Genomic DNA, 14,201 nt, shown 5'->3' with positions numbered 1-14,201 from the left:
TGCATTTAACTCTGCAACATGCTTGCACTTGCACTTCAAGAGGAGCAGGTGGTCAAAATTAAGCCGGAGTCCCTTACTACGGCGTGCCTCACAATCAAATTGTAGTTTTGGCACGTAAGACCCCAGAATTCATTCATCCATTCAAGAGGAGATGCTTGGGTGGAGGAATTGGCAGCATGCCTTTGCAAGGCTACATCTGCCTGCAAATGCTGCAAATGGCATCCTCTTCCTCCACCTTGCATCTCAGCAGACTTACTGGGAACCTCTCAATTGACTTTGACCTATCACCCCTCTGATAGTTCCTGCTAAACTTTTTGTTGCGACAGTCTTCTGTGTCTTTCCTGGCTGCGCAGAAAGATGACCAATGGCCAACGCCACCTGAAGGGCAGCTGGTTGGCCTACTGGGAGCATGAGATTGGCGTCAGCCTCATCAAGGATAGCCACTTCGACTTCAAGCAGATTCGGCTGCAGACATTCACCGGTCACACGGGCAGTGTGCGGTCTCTCGAGGTCCTTGAGAACGAGAACTCTTTCCTGTCGGGTAGTCGGGACCGCACGGTGAAGCTGTGGTCGCTGCGCAGCTGTGGCGACGGCTCGACGGTCATGGCGCCCCAGTGGACGTACCCACATCACCGCAAGTCGATCTCCTCCATTGCCTTCTTGCCGTCCCTCAGACTGGTGGGATCAAGCGACCATGGTGTGCATGTAAGTTTGGGTGGTCCCCAGACTGATTGATTCGTATCGTAGGGTTTCAGCAGGGCTGTGTTTTAGTGTTCAGAATCAGAGAATGCGCTCGTGGTAGCACCAGCAAAATACTGCTAGCACTGCTGTAGTTGTTAGTACTGCCGAGTTCAACTGTTTACAAAGTTCTGTTGCTCGTTAAAACTTGTGTTGTCAGTGAACTTGGTGGCTGCATACAGTTTGTTAGTGAAAAAGGTAACTGAATTACAGTGAATGTTAATGTGTACAATAAATATGTAGGTAGGGTTCAAAAGGGCCAAACTGGAGGTGTTGGAAGCTAGTACGCCTCCATTTACTCCTTTTCAGTTGTAGGGAAAATATAAATTTGCTTTAGAATATGAATAACTTGAAATAAAAAAAAACACTTGAGGAGCGAATGGTAAAACATACAAGATTGTAATTTGAATGTAAATTCAGCCTTATCCTTTCACCATATGTGGGTCAAAAAAAGGATAAGAGTGTATTTACAATCTATATGCGAGGCTGTCAAAAGGGTGTGGCTAACCAGCAGCTCGTACAGTGTTTGCTTCTCAACCTTGTACTCTGTGCACAGTAAGGTACTGCTACATTGTCATTGTGTTCATGTACAAATGCCTCCTAACAAGTTATACCTTTTTTAATTTTTTTTAATATGAAAATTCATAAAATAAATCTCTGAACATTCATCAGATAATGTAAGCCAGGGGAACAAAGCACAAATAATTCTCAATTCTATATGAACACTGGTGGGTTTTCCCGATACCCTGCCTTATGGCAATGATGGAAAAATTTAGATGCATCATTTGCAGTTGGCGTTAGTTGCCACAAGACCGTGAAACAAATGCTTTTAAGTGCGGTGCAGGCCTCACGTGTACATTCATGGGCTGACTTCAAGATCTGTGCGCAATGAAAAAGAAGGGTCACAGTTTAATGCAGCTGCTATTTCACGAAAGGGATAATTGGCGAATGGTCACCATAGAAAGCTTTGGCACTATTGAAAAGAATCGAGAACACTGCATAAGGCAATCGCTGATAAGACTTTGCAGGTCTCAGCTTTCCCTCAGCTGTTGTCTTGCAGCTGCAAGACAAATGACGCAACTACTTGCCTTTCCTGCAGATCTGGGATCCCTTTATGGGTTCATGCCTGAAGCAGTTCGACACCAGCAAGACACAACCAGTCACAGTCTTGCTCGCGATGCCATCTCCGAGCACAACATTCCTTGCTGCCACGTCAAACTCGACAGTTCGGTAAGAAAATTTGGACGAAATGCTGATCAGAACATCTTTGAATGTAGTTACTTGAAAGAACGACTTGCAATCACTCTGCTGTGTTGTAAGAGGGTTCCTCAGTCCCAGGGGTAGCGTTGGCATAATGGCCTGGAGCTTGACCAGGCAGATCAGCAAGGAGGGCCTGGGCAAGAACAAGGCGACATAGAACAGAGAACAAGACATTTAATTACATCGTTATGTAAAGAGCAGTCAGCTTAACGTGCTCATAAACAAAAGGTGAAGGTGATGGCTGATCTCTGGCTAGGAGCATCGCAGTTTATCGCTTCCCTAGAATGCTCTAGCCCCAGAAAGGGAGGGAATCATTGCACACGTGCCCATCATGTCATGACTTGTCAGGATGTAACCACTACACTGCTGCCTTTTTTGTCAAACGTCGTTCGCTTTCCTACATGCAGAGAAAAAACAAAAGGTTTCACATTGGGGCACGAACACACACTCGGACATCGCTGCATGCAGGCACGTTCGTTCATGTTTCACGCTTGCTGGAAACGTGGGAATATTGGCGCTTTTATACGTCCAAAATGTCTTCATTGTCCACTCGATTGCTTAAAGCACTTGGCATTGTCTGTAGCCACATCACACGAATGTTCATCGCGGAGGCAAGCGGTAGCAACTGCAATAGCATTTAAAATCTCAAAGCTAGGTCTGCTGTTTCTGTCCATCCTTTCCGTTACGCCGTAGTCATGAGACCACCCCTCGTCCACAGCTTCACCCTTGCCCTACAGGGAAGAATTAATAGCAGAATTTTGCCACTGCGCATCAAACTGTTGCTCCTGTGGCTATGTGCAGTCCAGAATCAGACTCAATAACCACTGTGCCATCACTCAGCTTTGAAACTTGCCAATTTATGCTAGGTTTCGTGTCCCATGCTTACACTTGAAGTGGCGATGTGTGTGAATGTTGGGTCAAACATCCCTATGACAAAGTGAGTGGGAGCGAGAGCACGATGACTGAAAGTTGAGCAAGTCGCTAGGGGTTCATGGTAGAGAAAGGCAGGCACGCAAACATGCTGCCAGTAACAGCGCAAAATGTAGACAAGAGACGAGACAAGAAGACACCACAAGCACCGCAGCGCTTGTGGTGTCTTCTTGTCTCGTCTCTTGTCTACATCTTGCGCTGTTACTAGCAGGATGGAAAACCAACAAGCCCAAGCTGCTATTCTAACGCAAACATGGACACAGGTAAAATTAAAAGGAAAAAAAAAGTTGGCTATCCTGAAAGGTTGTACAGTGGCCGAAAAAAAAGAAAACACGAAACTTAGCTCCGCACGCACACAAAAAGGAAGCACCAATCTGCCAATCACGGAAACCTGCAGGCACTCATGAAAAATAACTGCTTACTGATAATTGGTGACATCACGTTTGCACGTGCCCAGAATATCCTTTGTTATAAAGGTTGCATCCCTTGGGGCACAAAGTAAAGCATAATAAGCGTACTGAAACAAATGAAACCTCATTCTGACCAATGTTTACTTTAAAATTCATAACAGGCACTGCTTACAGAAGTTCTAGTACCTGTACTCTGTTTTATGCTCTGCAATTTTTGCAGCTTTGCGCTTCAAAGCAAAAGCGCGGAAACATCCCTAGCCTGTTATTGAAGTACTGACTAGACTTGCATGTTGCCAACGCAAAGTTACAACAAGGAATTCGCTTAGGTGCTTTGATGTCACTTCATTCTAAAACACTATAATGTAGCCGGGGCTGCATAAATTATTTCAGTTAACAAGCAACCTTGTAAAATTCATAATTATAGTGGCGCTTGCAGTACATGCATAAGATAGAAAGCTGGCCAGGTCATGTTGTCACCCTCATGATACTGGTCATTTTGTAGCAAAGGCTTTCCTTGTAATGTCATTAGATCGCATTTGAGAGGCCAGAGCGGGCACTACAGTAGCGAATTAAAACCACGTTGTGCAAAACAGGGAAGTTGTCCTGGAGAAAATGGCTGTGTCTGATGCAGGAGCTTGCTGCTTTCACAATCTACTGCTTTAGGGCCAGAAAAATCACTGGAGCCTGCTGTTAATTTTTTCTCTTTCAATGACATTGTTATCGCAGGTTCCTGGATGCCCGTGCCATGCGCTACACCCACGAACTGCGGGTCTCGATAGGCTCTGCTGGCGTCATTCGGTCCCTGGCAGTCAGCCCCAGCGGGAACTGGCTGGCGGTGGGCCACAGCTCTGGTGTGCTGTCGGTTCTGGACGTCAGAACCGGTTTCATGCTTGGCTCGTGGGTGGCCCATGATGGCGAGATCCTGCAGGTGAAGACTGCAGCTTGAAACTGTTGTTGCCTGGGACGCGCTGCCAGTTCGCGTGTTTAACGTAATAGTTCTGCGGAAACCCGCAAGGTTGAGAGAAGTAATAAAGGGTAATTCAGACATCCACCCATTCGTAGCAATTGCTGCAGAGGAAACTCGTACAGGTTCCACGAAAGAAAAGCCTCGCAGTTGAAGAACAATTCGTCCTGGTCTGGGACTTGAACCCGGTACCACCGCCTTTCCGGGGCAGCCGCTCTGCCATCTGAGCTAACCAGACGGCTAGCAGATGGCAGGGTGAATACCCCTGCCATTTGATTTTCCATCTGGTGTCCGATTTTTTCTTCATTACTTCGTGTATTTGAGCGTGTATTTCAACAGGAGTTTATGAAATTCAGGGCCTGCAGGGGTATAGAAAATAAGTAGGAGTTTTCGAATATAAAAATTTTCGAATACGAATCGAATACGAATACTTAGCTTCAAATATCGAATCGAATATCGAATAATGATATGCAAATGCATTGATTAAGTTGGGTTGATTTTTCATGTTCTAACGTTGCAACTGCGCTGTCAGTGTTAAAGAACTAGGCTAGTGAGCGATTATACTAAAACATTTTGTGTTTGACTCATGTTGGAAAATTTAGTCGTACCAACTAGCTGTCCTCGCCGCCACCCCCCCCCCCCTTATGCACTCTTGCTGACCCCAAATTCGTGCCACTTACTACTGAGAAGCAGGCTTTCCCGCAAAGTTTAGACGTTTAGTGGCTAATAGGGTTTTACAGGCGAAATTTCGCCAGCAGCACGAAATCGTAACAAACTTCAGCACAAAATCGCCCCAATACTCTTAGATTAGATAGAAACAAACGCTAAGAACCGTGTTTGCTCCCGCATAGCCAGCAATATATTCGATTTGATTCGAATATTCGTATCCAGCCGAATATTCGAACATTTTTGAGTATCTATTTTTCAAGACAATTACGAATATTAAAATTATAGTATTGGATAATATTCTAACTTTTCAAATATTCGCTCACCCCTAAAAATATCGCAGCATACGTGCACAGAGGTTTAATAAGATGAAGAAAAATTGGGCTTATTGGTAACAATCTGTTGCTAGCAGCTCTGCATAATGCATCACACAAAAGAAAATTACCGCAGGACAAGTGCTGAGATGTGCAGTGAAGATGAACCCTTTGAGGGTCACTGCCTTAAAGGTAACGCGGCAACGTAGCATCTGAAAAAATGCATGGCACATCATAGAAGTAGAGAATTAAATACAATGTTTCATAAAACAGGCCCTAGCTGTGCCTAGCCTTTTTACAACAAAACGAGTTGCGTGAATTTTATTACAATTGTAAAAAGTTAGTTATGCTAGTTTGTCTGTATTTAACGATTGTGCGTTCCTTCGGAATGTTAAACCCCACAATTTCATTTTATTTTGCCTTTACAGGAAAATAATATGCACAAACACTGTTTGAAAGAATCTTGGCTGAAACTGTTGTTCACCGCAATCAAGCTATGGCACTAAAAAAATGTCAGAAGGGTCTGTTTAATTTTATTTGCTTTTTGTTGTTCTTCCAGACAAAAGCCTTCAATGATGCGTATTTCATTTCATCATCGCTGGACCACTCCATTTCCGTCTGGAACGCTATAGATACGAAGTTGCACTACAACCTCAAGGGTACGTCGCGGTTTCTTTCATATAGAAAATGTCAGTTCTTCTTAGAAGCAGTTTTGTGTGTTGACCTTATGATGGTGGCATTCAGGCTTTGGTGTTAATGGAAAATGAAAATAGAAAATGTTTTCAATTCAATTTAAAGCAGATGTTGCCATCTGCTAGGCTGTTGCGTTAAAGGGACACTGATGAGGAACACTACGTAACTGTAGATTGTTATAATATTGTTACGATGAGTTGCGAAGGTATGGTTTTATTTACAGGAGATGGACGATGGTCGTAGCGTGATCGCAGCGCAGCCTGGCCTCTCAAACTCCTCGTTCTCTTCGTCTTCTCTTCCTTCTCTTCTTGTCCGTGCCTTTCGTATCTGTTACATTTCCCCGCAAGCAGACGAAGCCCGTGGGGCGAGTCACGATGGACAAGGAGGGTAGAAAGGCTTCAGGCGAGCAATATGAGTCAGCTGAGTTCTGCTTGATCGCCGACCATTGCACAGTAGGCGAGCTATGACTTAAGTGAGTTCGCTAAGGCGGTCCACAACTACGTATGGGCCTGAATATTGTGACAGGAACTTTTGGCACAATCCACGCTTGCGTTACCGTGTCCAAAGAAGGACTAAGTCACCTTTTTGCAGCGATACTTGTACGTGACGGTCGTCGTATCACTCTTTCGAACGACCTTGCGAGGCCAGAGTACGAATACGAGCTATTCGACGCGCTTCTTCGGCGAGACACAAAGTCTCCGATACAGAATCATCACTGTGAAGAACGAAGGGTAAGAAAGTGTCCAGAGGGCTTCGCGGTAACCTTACATACAGGAGATAAAATGGGCTATAGTTCGTGGTTTCGTGCTTCGCCGTGTTGTACGCATAGGTGATGAAAGGCAGCACGTCGTCCCAGTTCTTATGATTGGAGGAGACGTACATGGCAAGCATGTTAGTCAGCATTCTGTTTGTCCTTTCAACGAGGCCATTGGTCTGTGGATGATACGGCGTGGCATGACGAAACTGTGAAGTGCACAAACGAAGCAACTCTTCAATGGCATCAGCCGTGAACTGGCGACCACGGTCGCTGATGATGACACGTGGTGGGCCATGACGAAGGACCACGAAACGGAGCAGGAACACCGCCACGCAAGCAGCAGTGGAAGACGGTATGGCTGCAGTTTCTGCATACCGTGTAAGATGGTCTACGCAGACAATTATCCAGCGGTTCTTGTTGTTGGATAACGGGAATGGACCCAAAAGGTCAATGCCTGCTTGCTCGAACGGCGTACTGGGCGGTGTCAATGGCCGAAGGGGACCCGGGGCTGCGGTGGTCGGTCGCTTGTGACGTTGGCACGTTTCACAACGAGCGACATAGCGCTTGGTTGTTTCGTACATCTTGGGCCAGTAAAAGCGCTCCTGCGTGCGGTGCAGCGTTCGTACGAAGCCGAAATGGCCGGATGTCACATCGTCATGCATGGCGCGTAGAACGTCGGAACGGAGACTCTCGGGGACAACCAGCAGAAAACGCGCTCCATGCCCGGAGTAATTAGTTTTGTACAGCAATTTATCACGGACAGTAAAGCGACCGCTGCCTTTAGAAGTACGGGCGGCGACAAAAAGCGGATCAAGGGTACCAGGGAACTGGTCGGTGCAGCAGTTGGAATGGGCCGTTGTTCGTCTGCGTCGTGGGACATATTCAACTCCGGTGGATTCGGTGGGAGTCCAGCAAGGCGACGGCTCCGTCGAAGAACTTGTGATTCGGCCTCCGTCTTCGGGTGTCGTTTACCCCGCACCTCCACCACAACTGTTACGATGAGTTGCGAAGGTATGGTTTTATTTACAGGAGATGGACGATGGTCGTAGCGTAATCGCAGCGCAGCCCGGCCTCTCAAACTCCTCGTTCTCTTCGTCTTCTCTTCCTTCTCTTCTTGTCCGTGCCTTTCGTATCTGTTACAATATCATTATTTCAGAGCACCATTTTCACTCATTTGGTATAAATATAAAAAGTTTCATTGCTACCGTAGACGTTAAGAGACAAAAAGACCAGCTTGTGTTGGAGCATACCTAAATGGGTAAAGCCGATATTATGGTTGAGATTTTGAGCAGGAAATGGAATTGGGCAGGCCATGTAATGCATAGGGCAGATAAGCAGTGGTCTATGTTGGATTTACAGACTGGGCACCAAGGGAAAGGAAGCACAGTCAAGTATAGGAGAGAACTACGTAGTGTGATGAAATTGAGAAATTTGCAGGCACAAGGCTGTGACAGCTGGCTCAATAGCAGGAGTGATCGGCAGAGATTGTTGGTAAATAAGCCATCAAGTAGTCTGATGATAATGGTGATGGCTATCTGAGCAAATAAGGGCCAGAACTTCTCTTTCTTTAAATTTCATACCGAAACCTTAGAGCCAAAACATCAATGTGACGTCAAATACTTCATAGTAGATTTCTCATGTTTGGGCTGTTTTGAGGCAGGAACGTTCTTCAAGTTTACTAGGCTGAGACTTTTCTTCCTTTAGAATGCAACATAGTCCTTCTTCATCGATGATTAGTTACGTAGACCCAAGTAGACGTCATCAAAATTCATCGTGTCACGTAAACCTGATGGACGCACTTCAGTGCGTTTTTTCCACTCATCGTTTGTTTTTTGTCTTTTCTTGTTTGCCAAGAGCGTTTTCACAATAACAGTGGCCGCTTTGCTGTTTCAGAAACATTATATGCTGATACAGCTTAACTTAATGTATGTTGTGTTGTAATTACTTGGTCGCAAAACAGCCAGTACAGTTCTGAACCCATTCTAGAGTGTCGCAATTAGTGTACTGGAAAGTAAACTTGTTGCTCAGTGTGTCACTGAGATGAGGTACTCTAGCCTGCTTATTTACTTGCTCAGTGTAGAGCCACAGGGCCCACTAAAATATGCACAGAAGTCCATTTAAGGCTGCCTTGAAACACCTTTTTGTGATACCCGAGCGAAATAACATTGAAAATAGTGCAATTCCTTTTCAGGGAACACGAAACCCGAAGAGATTTTTGAAAAGCACCTAATGTGAACAAAGATGTGACGAGTGCAGTGTCTTCATTCCTCGTTCCCCCTTAACTCATCACTTCCTGTCAGATGGGACGGTACCGGTAGCAATGCGCTGCCTATCTGTGCTTGCAGTAACCCTTATAGGTTAGCATCTGACAAAGGTGCCTGAGAGCGACAACGGTAACAAAGAAGTGGTAACCGTAAGGGAAGGGAGTGTGTTAACAACACCGCCTCTTCTTTTCCTGGAAGATCTGGAGTGTTCTGCATGCATGTGCAAGCTTTTGTTTGTAATTCATGGTCATAAATAATTTCCCAGTACTTAACATGCATGGGCCGCCATACCTGCTGCAATGTCATCGCTGACGTCGCCTGGGGTGAACGAGAAGCAGGGCTCTCAAAAGCTGCAGTAGAGATTGAGCAGTCACTTATGTGAGGTTGTGGGCTCCATGCTGGCATGCAGCAGGAAAATATTTGGCACTTATATTAGTGCAGACGTTATCTACATATCAAGAACGTTTTCTTGCTGTGTTCAGTGGGTGTTTCAGTGGCACTTTGAAGTAAAAGCAAACTCGACTTTGAGTGTCTGTTCTCGCTGATGAGCTCTTCATTATCTCTTCCTTTATTTTAGGAGCAACAGAGCCTGTAACTTGCCTAGGCCTGCACAACGCTGGCGTTGTGTCTGGGACCACTGCGAACAAGATAAACGTGCACACAACTATTGATGAAAAGGTGATGAAGATTGTTGTTTCTATATGCAGTGAAGTGCTAGTTAATTCAGCGTTGCCTAAAAAAATTTCCTAGTCGAAAAAACAACTGCAAGAACTTTATGCTAATAGCAATCTCATGTGTTTGAATTTCGCATGAATGAACCTTCACTCCAGCAAAGTTTCTTGGGGTCTGTTGGTGTTAGTTCAAAATAAGTTTTAGCAGTGCTGTACATGGAGTACTATACAAAATGATCTCTACAAATTCATTTACTGCCAAATCTTGAGCTACAGGCTTGAATAATGATCGGAGCAGCAAATATAGATACAGTGCAATCTCGATATAACAAACTTCAAGGGGCCGCGGCAAATTGTTGATTATTCTGAAAGGTTGTTATAGTGTAAGCCCAAAAGTTAACTATTTCGCCCATCAGCACATCAGTTTATCAGTTGTCACTGTATGAGCTATTCACGAAAACGTTGCCATTGGCTCTCGGCCTGCGCTGTTGCTGTTGTTCATAGATGTCACCAACATGCACCGTATATAGAGTGGCGCACATAACAGAGATGCTGATGCCAGGAAAGCCACTGACAAAGCTCCATGTGACCCATAAAGTGTAACGATCTTTTTTTGCTTGTTTGTTTTTTTGCATTCCTTGCCGTGGACACCAAAACTGTCTCGCTCGGGGCAGACATCTGAAATATTCCAAATTGTAAGCGCACGTGTAAATGACACCGTTGAGAAAATGGGACCATGCTGCATCGCTACAAGCACGGAGGTTACGTTTCTCCACACCCGTGTAGCTGGTACAATCGCAGACAGAAGCATGAAAGAAATAAGAGATATGCACAGAAAAAAAAGCGAAAGAAGAAAGTGACGTGCCTCCATTGCTAGGCAACACTTGTACTGGCAGAGCATGCGCTCGTAAAACCTGATGAGTAATTGCCCATGCAATAGAAGAAAAAAAAAAGAGGCCCCTCCCGGCATGGAGGAAAGAAAGCAGAGGACAGGTCCTGACTAGCCTGAATCAGTCGAAGAGAGTGTGGCGGAAGTCAAGTGGTGTTTTTTGCAAAGGAACACTGGGACTGGTGTGCCAAACATCAACGTTGCCGTAGCAACCACACTCCTGAAGTTGTCGCTGCTGCTCTTGTCCTCTGAAAAGTGAGATAGGATTTTTCAGCCCATGGCTTTCTCACAGCAAATTCTCTTCGTGAGACAAGCCAACTTTGGAGTGTGGTGTGTAAGCTTCAAAGTTGTGTTTTGGGCCTTTGACTGTGGGTGTTGGCTAGCAACAGACACACTCAAGTAATCACAGTGCGGGTTTTCGTCGTCTTCTTCAACATGCCATGGAAAAACACAGGAGTGCGTCTGCTTCACTAAAACTATTACAGAAGTTTCGTAGGCTTTGTTTTGACGCGTGGCAGCAGCACACACTTACGGCAGCTCGAAGCTATGCAAGTTCAAAGCTCGCGCCTATCTGCTCCGGTGAGCTGATTGAAGGCGCAAGGAAAGATGACACACCAACATGGCTGCACTTCTGGCCTCAAAATTTTGAAGCCAGGGCCTCTCCTATTTTGTTTCTTTCCTCCATGCCTCCTGGCATTTGTTTCCTGTGGCACAGTCACGGGTTTCCCGAACATATGTGCTACGGCATCCGCTTTTTTTGCCTTGTCATCTGCTAGCCTACTGTTCCGGCTGCTGTAAAGGATACATGGAAATCCTAGAAAAACCCCTAGATTTTTCAATATTGGTTTGTAGTACCGAGGCGTTGTTAACATAACACGGAAACTGAATAAAGATTGTTATTCTGAAAAGGTTGGTATTCTGAAGTTCGTAGTACTGAAATATTTTTACACTGAAACTATAAGCAGTCAGCAGGGGATTTCTGAAAAGTTCATTAATCTGAAAAGTTCGTTAATGTAGTGTTCGTACTACCAAGCTGTCACTGTACTAATTGTCAGCCTTTGTACAGTGAAGAGCTATTAATGACACACAAGATATGCATTCCCAAACTTATGGTGGAATGTGCTAGAATTTGCTATAGAGTTATGTGGAGTGCCAATGGTATTGTATGGCAGCACTCAGGAATGGATACCCGAATAACTGCTGCTATTAATGCTAGGCATGCATCAACTCCTTAATGACCAGCACTTCTAATAAAAAATGGTGACAAAATGGCCCTCAATTTTTAGGGCTCTAAGCTCTAAACTGTGCCTCACATTTGTGGGTGATCCCAAGTTTGACAGGCATAAACCCACACTGCCATCTTGTCCACTGGGAACTACATAACTGTCTTACATGCTCAGTTCATCAAAAAACCAGCTAATCGTGGGTAACACCCATAATCCCCACTCTGTTTGAATGACTCCAGTGCTGGACTTCCGTGGGTAATCATACTCTGAAGCTGTATGTAATACTCATCTTGCAATTTGACTTGTTTTTCAGGCTGTCTTCACCAGTACCAAACTTCGATCAGAAACATTCCGCGGTGTCATTGCCTCAATGGCCGTCTTGCCTCTGAACCGTCTCCTCTTGCTGGGAGCCGACAACGGCAGCATTTCCCTTCTGTGCTGACGGGAACGTGACACCGGCCTCATTTTAGTGCCCACCAGCTTACTTGAGACTACCATTCCTTGCTCGTCCAGAAGTGATAGAAATCGTCAAACAAACATGCGCCCTTCTTGCATTTTCTACAAGAGGAATGTTCTGTCCTCACGAGACTTGTTGTGCTCCTGTGGTGAAAGTGCACGTAACCTTCTGTAGTTTTTACAGTGCTTGTCCAGTCGCTTCACAATGCCAGCGGTGCCTTGGGTTGGCACCATATTCCCGCACATTTTATGCCAGTTGTGAGAGCGTGAACAACTTTTGCCGGGTGCTGCTGCCAGTCAGTGCTCACTTCATTGTCACATGACATGCAATGAAAAAAAGTCGGTGAGGCCCTAACCGTACCCCCACAAATCCGGACCAGCTATACCAGGAAAGTGGCGCCCTCTAAAGTGACACCCCGGTTTTGGCATCATTGGACAGGCACTGAAACATACAGCAGGCTTATGATGTGCATTGCCACTGGCATGTTCTGTCATGATTATCTTGCCAAGCCAACGCTTGCGTGTGATTGGCTGTTGCCTGCTAGCCAGTTCTGCATGCACCAATCTTGTTGATATCGAGAACAATGGTTCTACTGTCTGCATATTTCCTGTTATGTGATGACGTATTCGCATTTCCATTACGAGTGACGGATTCAGTCGGCATTTGTGATACTGCCTGCTAAATTGTCTGGTGAAACAGAACTGTGCAAAAACCTCCTGGCCCACATTTTGAAAATGGCGTTTTGAAAAGCATAGTAGTACCTTTGTGGTGACAACATGCGACATTGATCATTGCAATAGCCAAGATTGTAATGACGCTTTGTAAATAACTGTGATCTTGGGAAAGGCTTACCATTGTTTCTCGACTGGTTGTTTTGTGCTTTGTGGTACTTATGGCAAGATTGAATACATACTTTTTAGCAAGGAGTTGTGATTACATATGATTCCTACATTTTTCTAGCTTAGTTCAGCATTAGGCATATGGCTCCACATGTTTCAAGAGTTCGTAGTTAATACCATATGATAAATAGATAGTCACACCTTTTATTGTGAGAAAACTCATTCCTTCAGAGGGCATTTTTATACTGTAGTGCTATCGTTATTCCAGATTATTTTGTCACTTTTTATGCATGAGCCCTTTTGTGGAGAGACCATGTGACTTGTGATATTGTTTTTAAATTTGTAAGTTATTGGCCCAGTTGTCAACTCTGTGCTAACCACTTAGTTTTGCGTATTTGCAGACGAAAGTAAATGCAATGGTTCTTACCAAAGATGTGCGGTTCTCCCATTTCTGGTCTTATGGTGGTATTTATTTTTGTAATGTTCCTCCTTGTCTTTCAGTTTAGCCACGTGATATCTAAAGGATGTGATCGTTATCTTTATTTGATCTTACTGAAATAAAATGTACATATTTTGAAGGGAGATACAGAAGGTAACCACGTTTCATCTCCTGTCTCATACTACTGTGACAGCATGTAAGAGCTCAAAACTGGGCTTGCTGAATCCATCTGTCCTGTTTCACACCTGCCCACCTGTGAACGTTAAGATTCATGAAAAAGACACGGACACAACACCAAAAGTGGGGGGGGGGGTAACATGTCTTTGTCTTTAAAGCTGTCCCTGTGCACACATCTTTTGTGGGATACATACATGCTTCATTTAAAGATGATTTACATTTCCACATAAGCAGAAGCAAGTTTCGGACAGCAGACTGACAACACATTGCCTTGCAATCACAGTATAACATTTCCAGTGGCATCACTGTTTTGGATTCTGCCTCCTTCCTAAAATTGTCTATATAAACTGTTTGGAAGCAAGTACACCTTTGGCATCCTTCCACCATCAGAAGACTTCCAACAGAAGTCTGGTGTGATGTGGTGAGAAAGTCTGACGAGTGAAACTTTTTCACAAACAGAACTTATTTCTTGTAAATCTTGATGCAACATTCAACACATTTTATCAT

At 44.7% G+C, this 14,201-nt stretch overlaps 1 protein-coding gene across 5 annotated transcripts in view; it reads left to right on the top strand.

Annotated features, from left to right (window-relative positions):
• The window catches only part of Wdr81 (WD repeat domain 81), an 84,004-nt gene extending 70,330 nt beyond the window's left edge, over positions 1–13,674 (top strand). For all 5 annotated transcript variants that reach the window (XM_075675799.1, XM_075675800.1, XM_075675801.1 and 2 more), the window contains 6 exons: positions 354–705; positions 1,838–1,968; positions 4,065–4,266; positions 5,842–5,941; positions 9,574–9,674; positions 12,096–13,674. In XM_075675799.1, the coding sequence (XP_075531914.1) occupies positions 354–705; positions 1,838–1,968; positions 4,065–4,266; positions 5,842–5,941; positions 9,574–9,674; positions 12,096–12,224 (1,015 nt within the window). In that variant the 3' untranslated portion in view covers positions 12,225–13,674. The remainder of the gene's footprint in view (positions 1–353; positions 706–1,837; positions 1,969–4,064; positions 4,267–5,841; positions 5,942–9,573; positions 9,675–12,095) is intronic.
• Positions 13,675–14,201: the final 527 nt, after the last annotated feature.

This window comes from Dermacentor variabilis, chromosome 11 (genome assembly GCF_050947875.1).
Source record: "Dermacentor variabilis isolate Ectoservices chromosome 11, ASM5094787v1, whole genome shotgun sequence".
NCBI classification, from domain to species: Eukaryota; Metazoa; Arthropoda; class Arachnida; order Ixodida; family Ixodidae; genus Dermacentor; species Dermacentor variabilis.
This window is presented reverse-complemented; position numbering and strand designations above follow the sequence as displayed.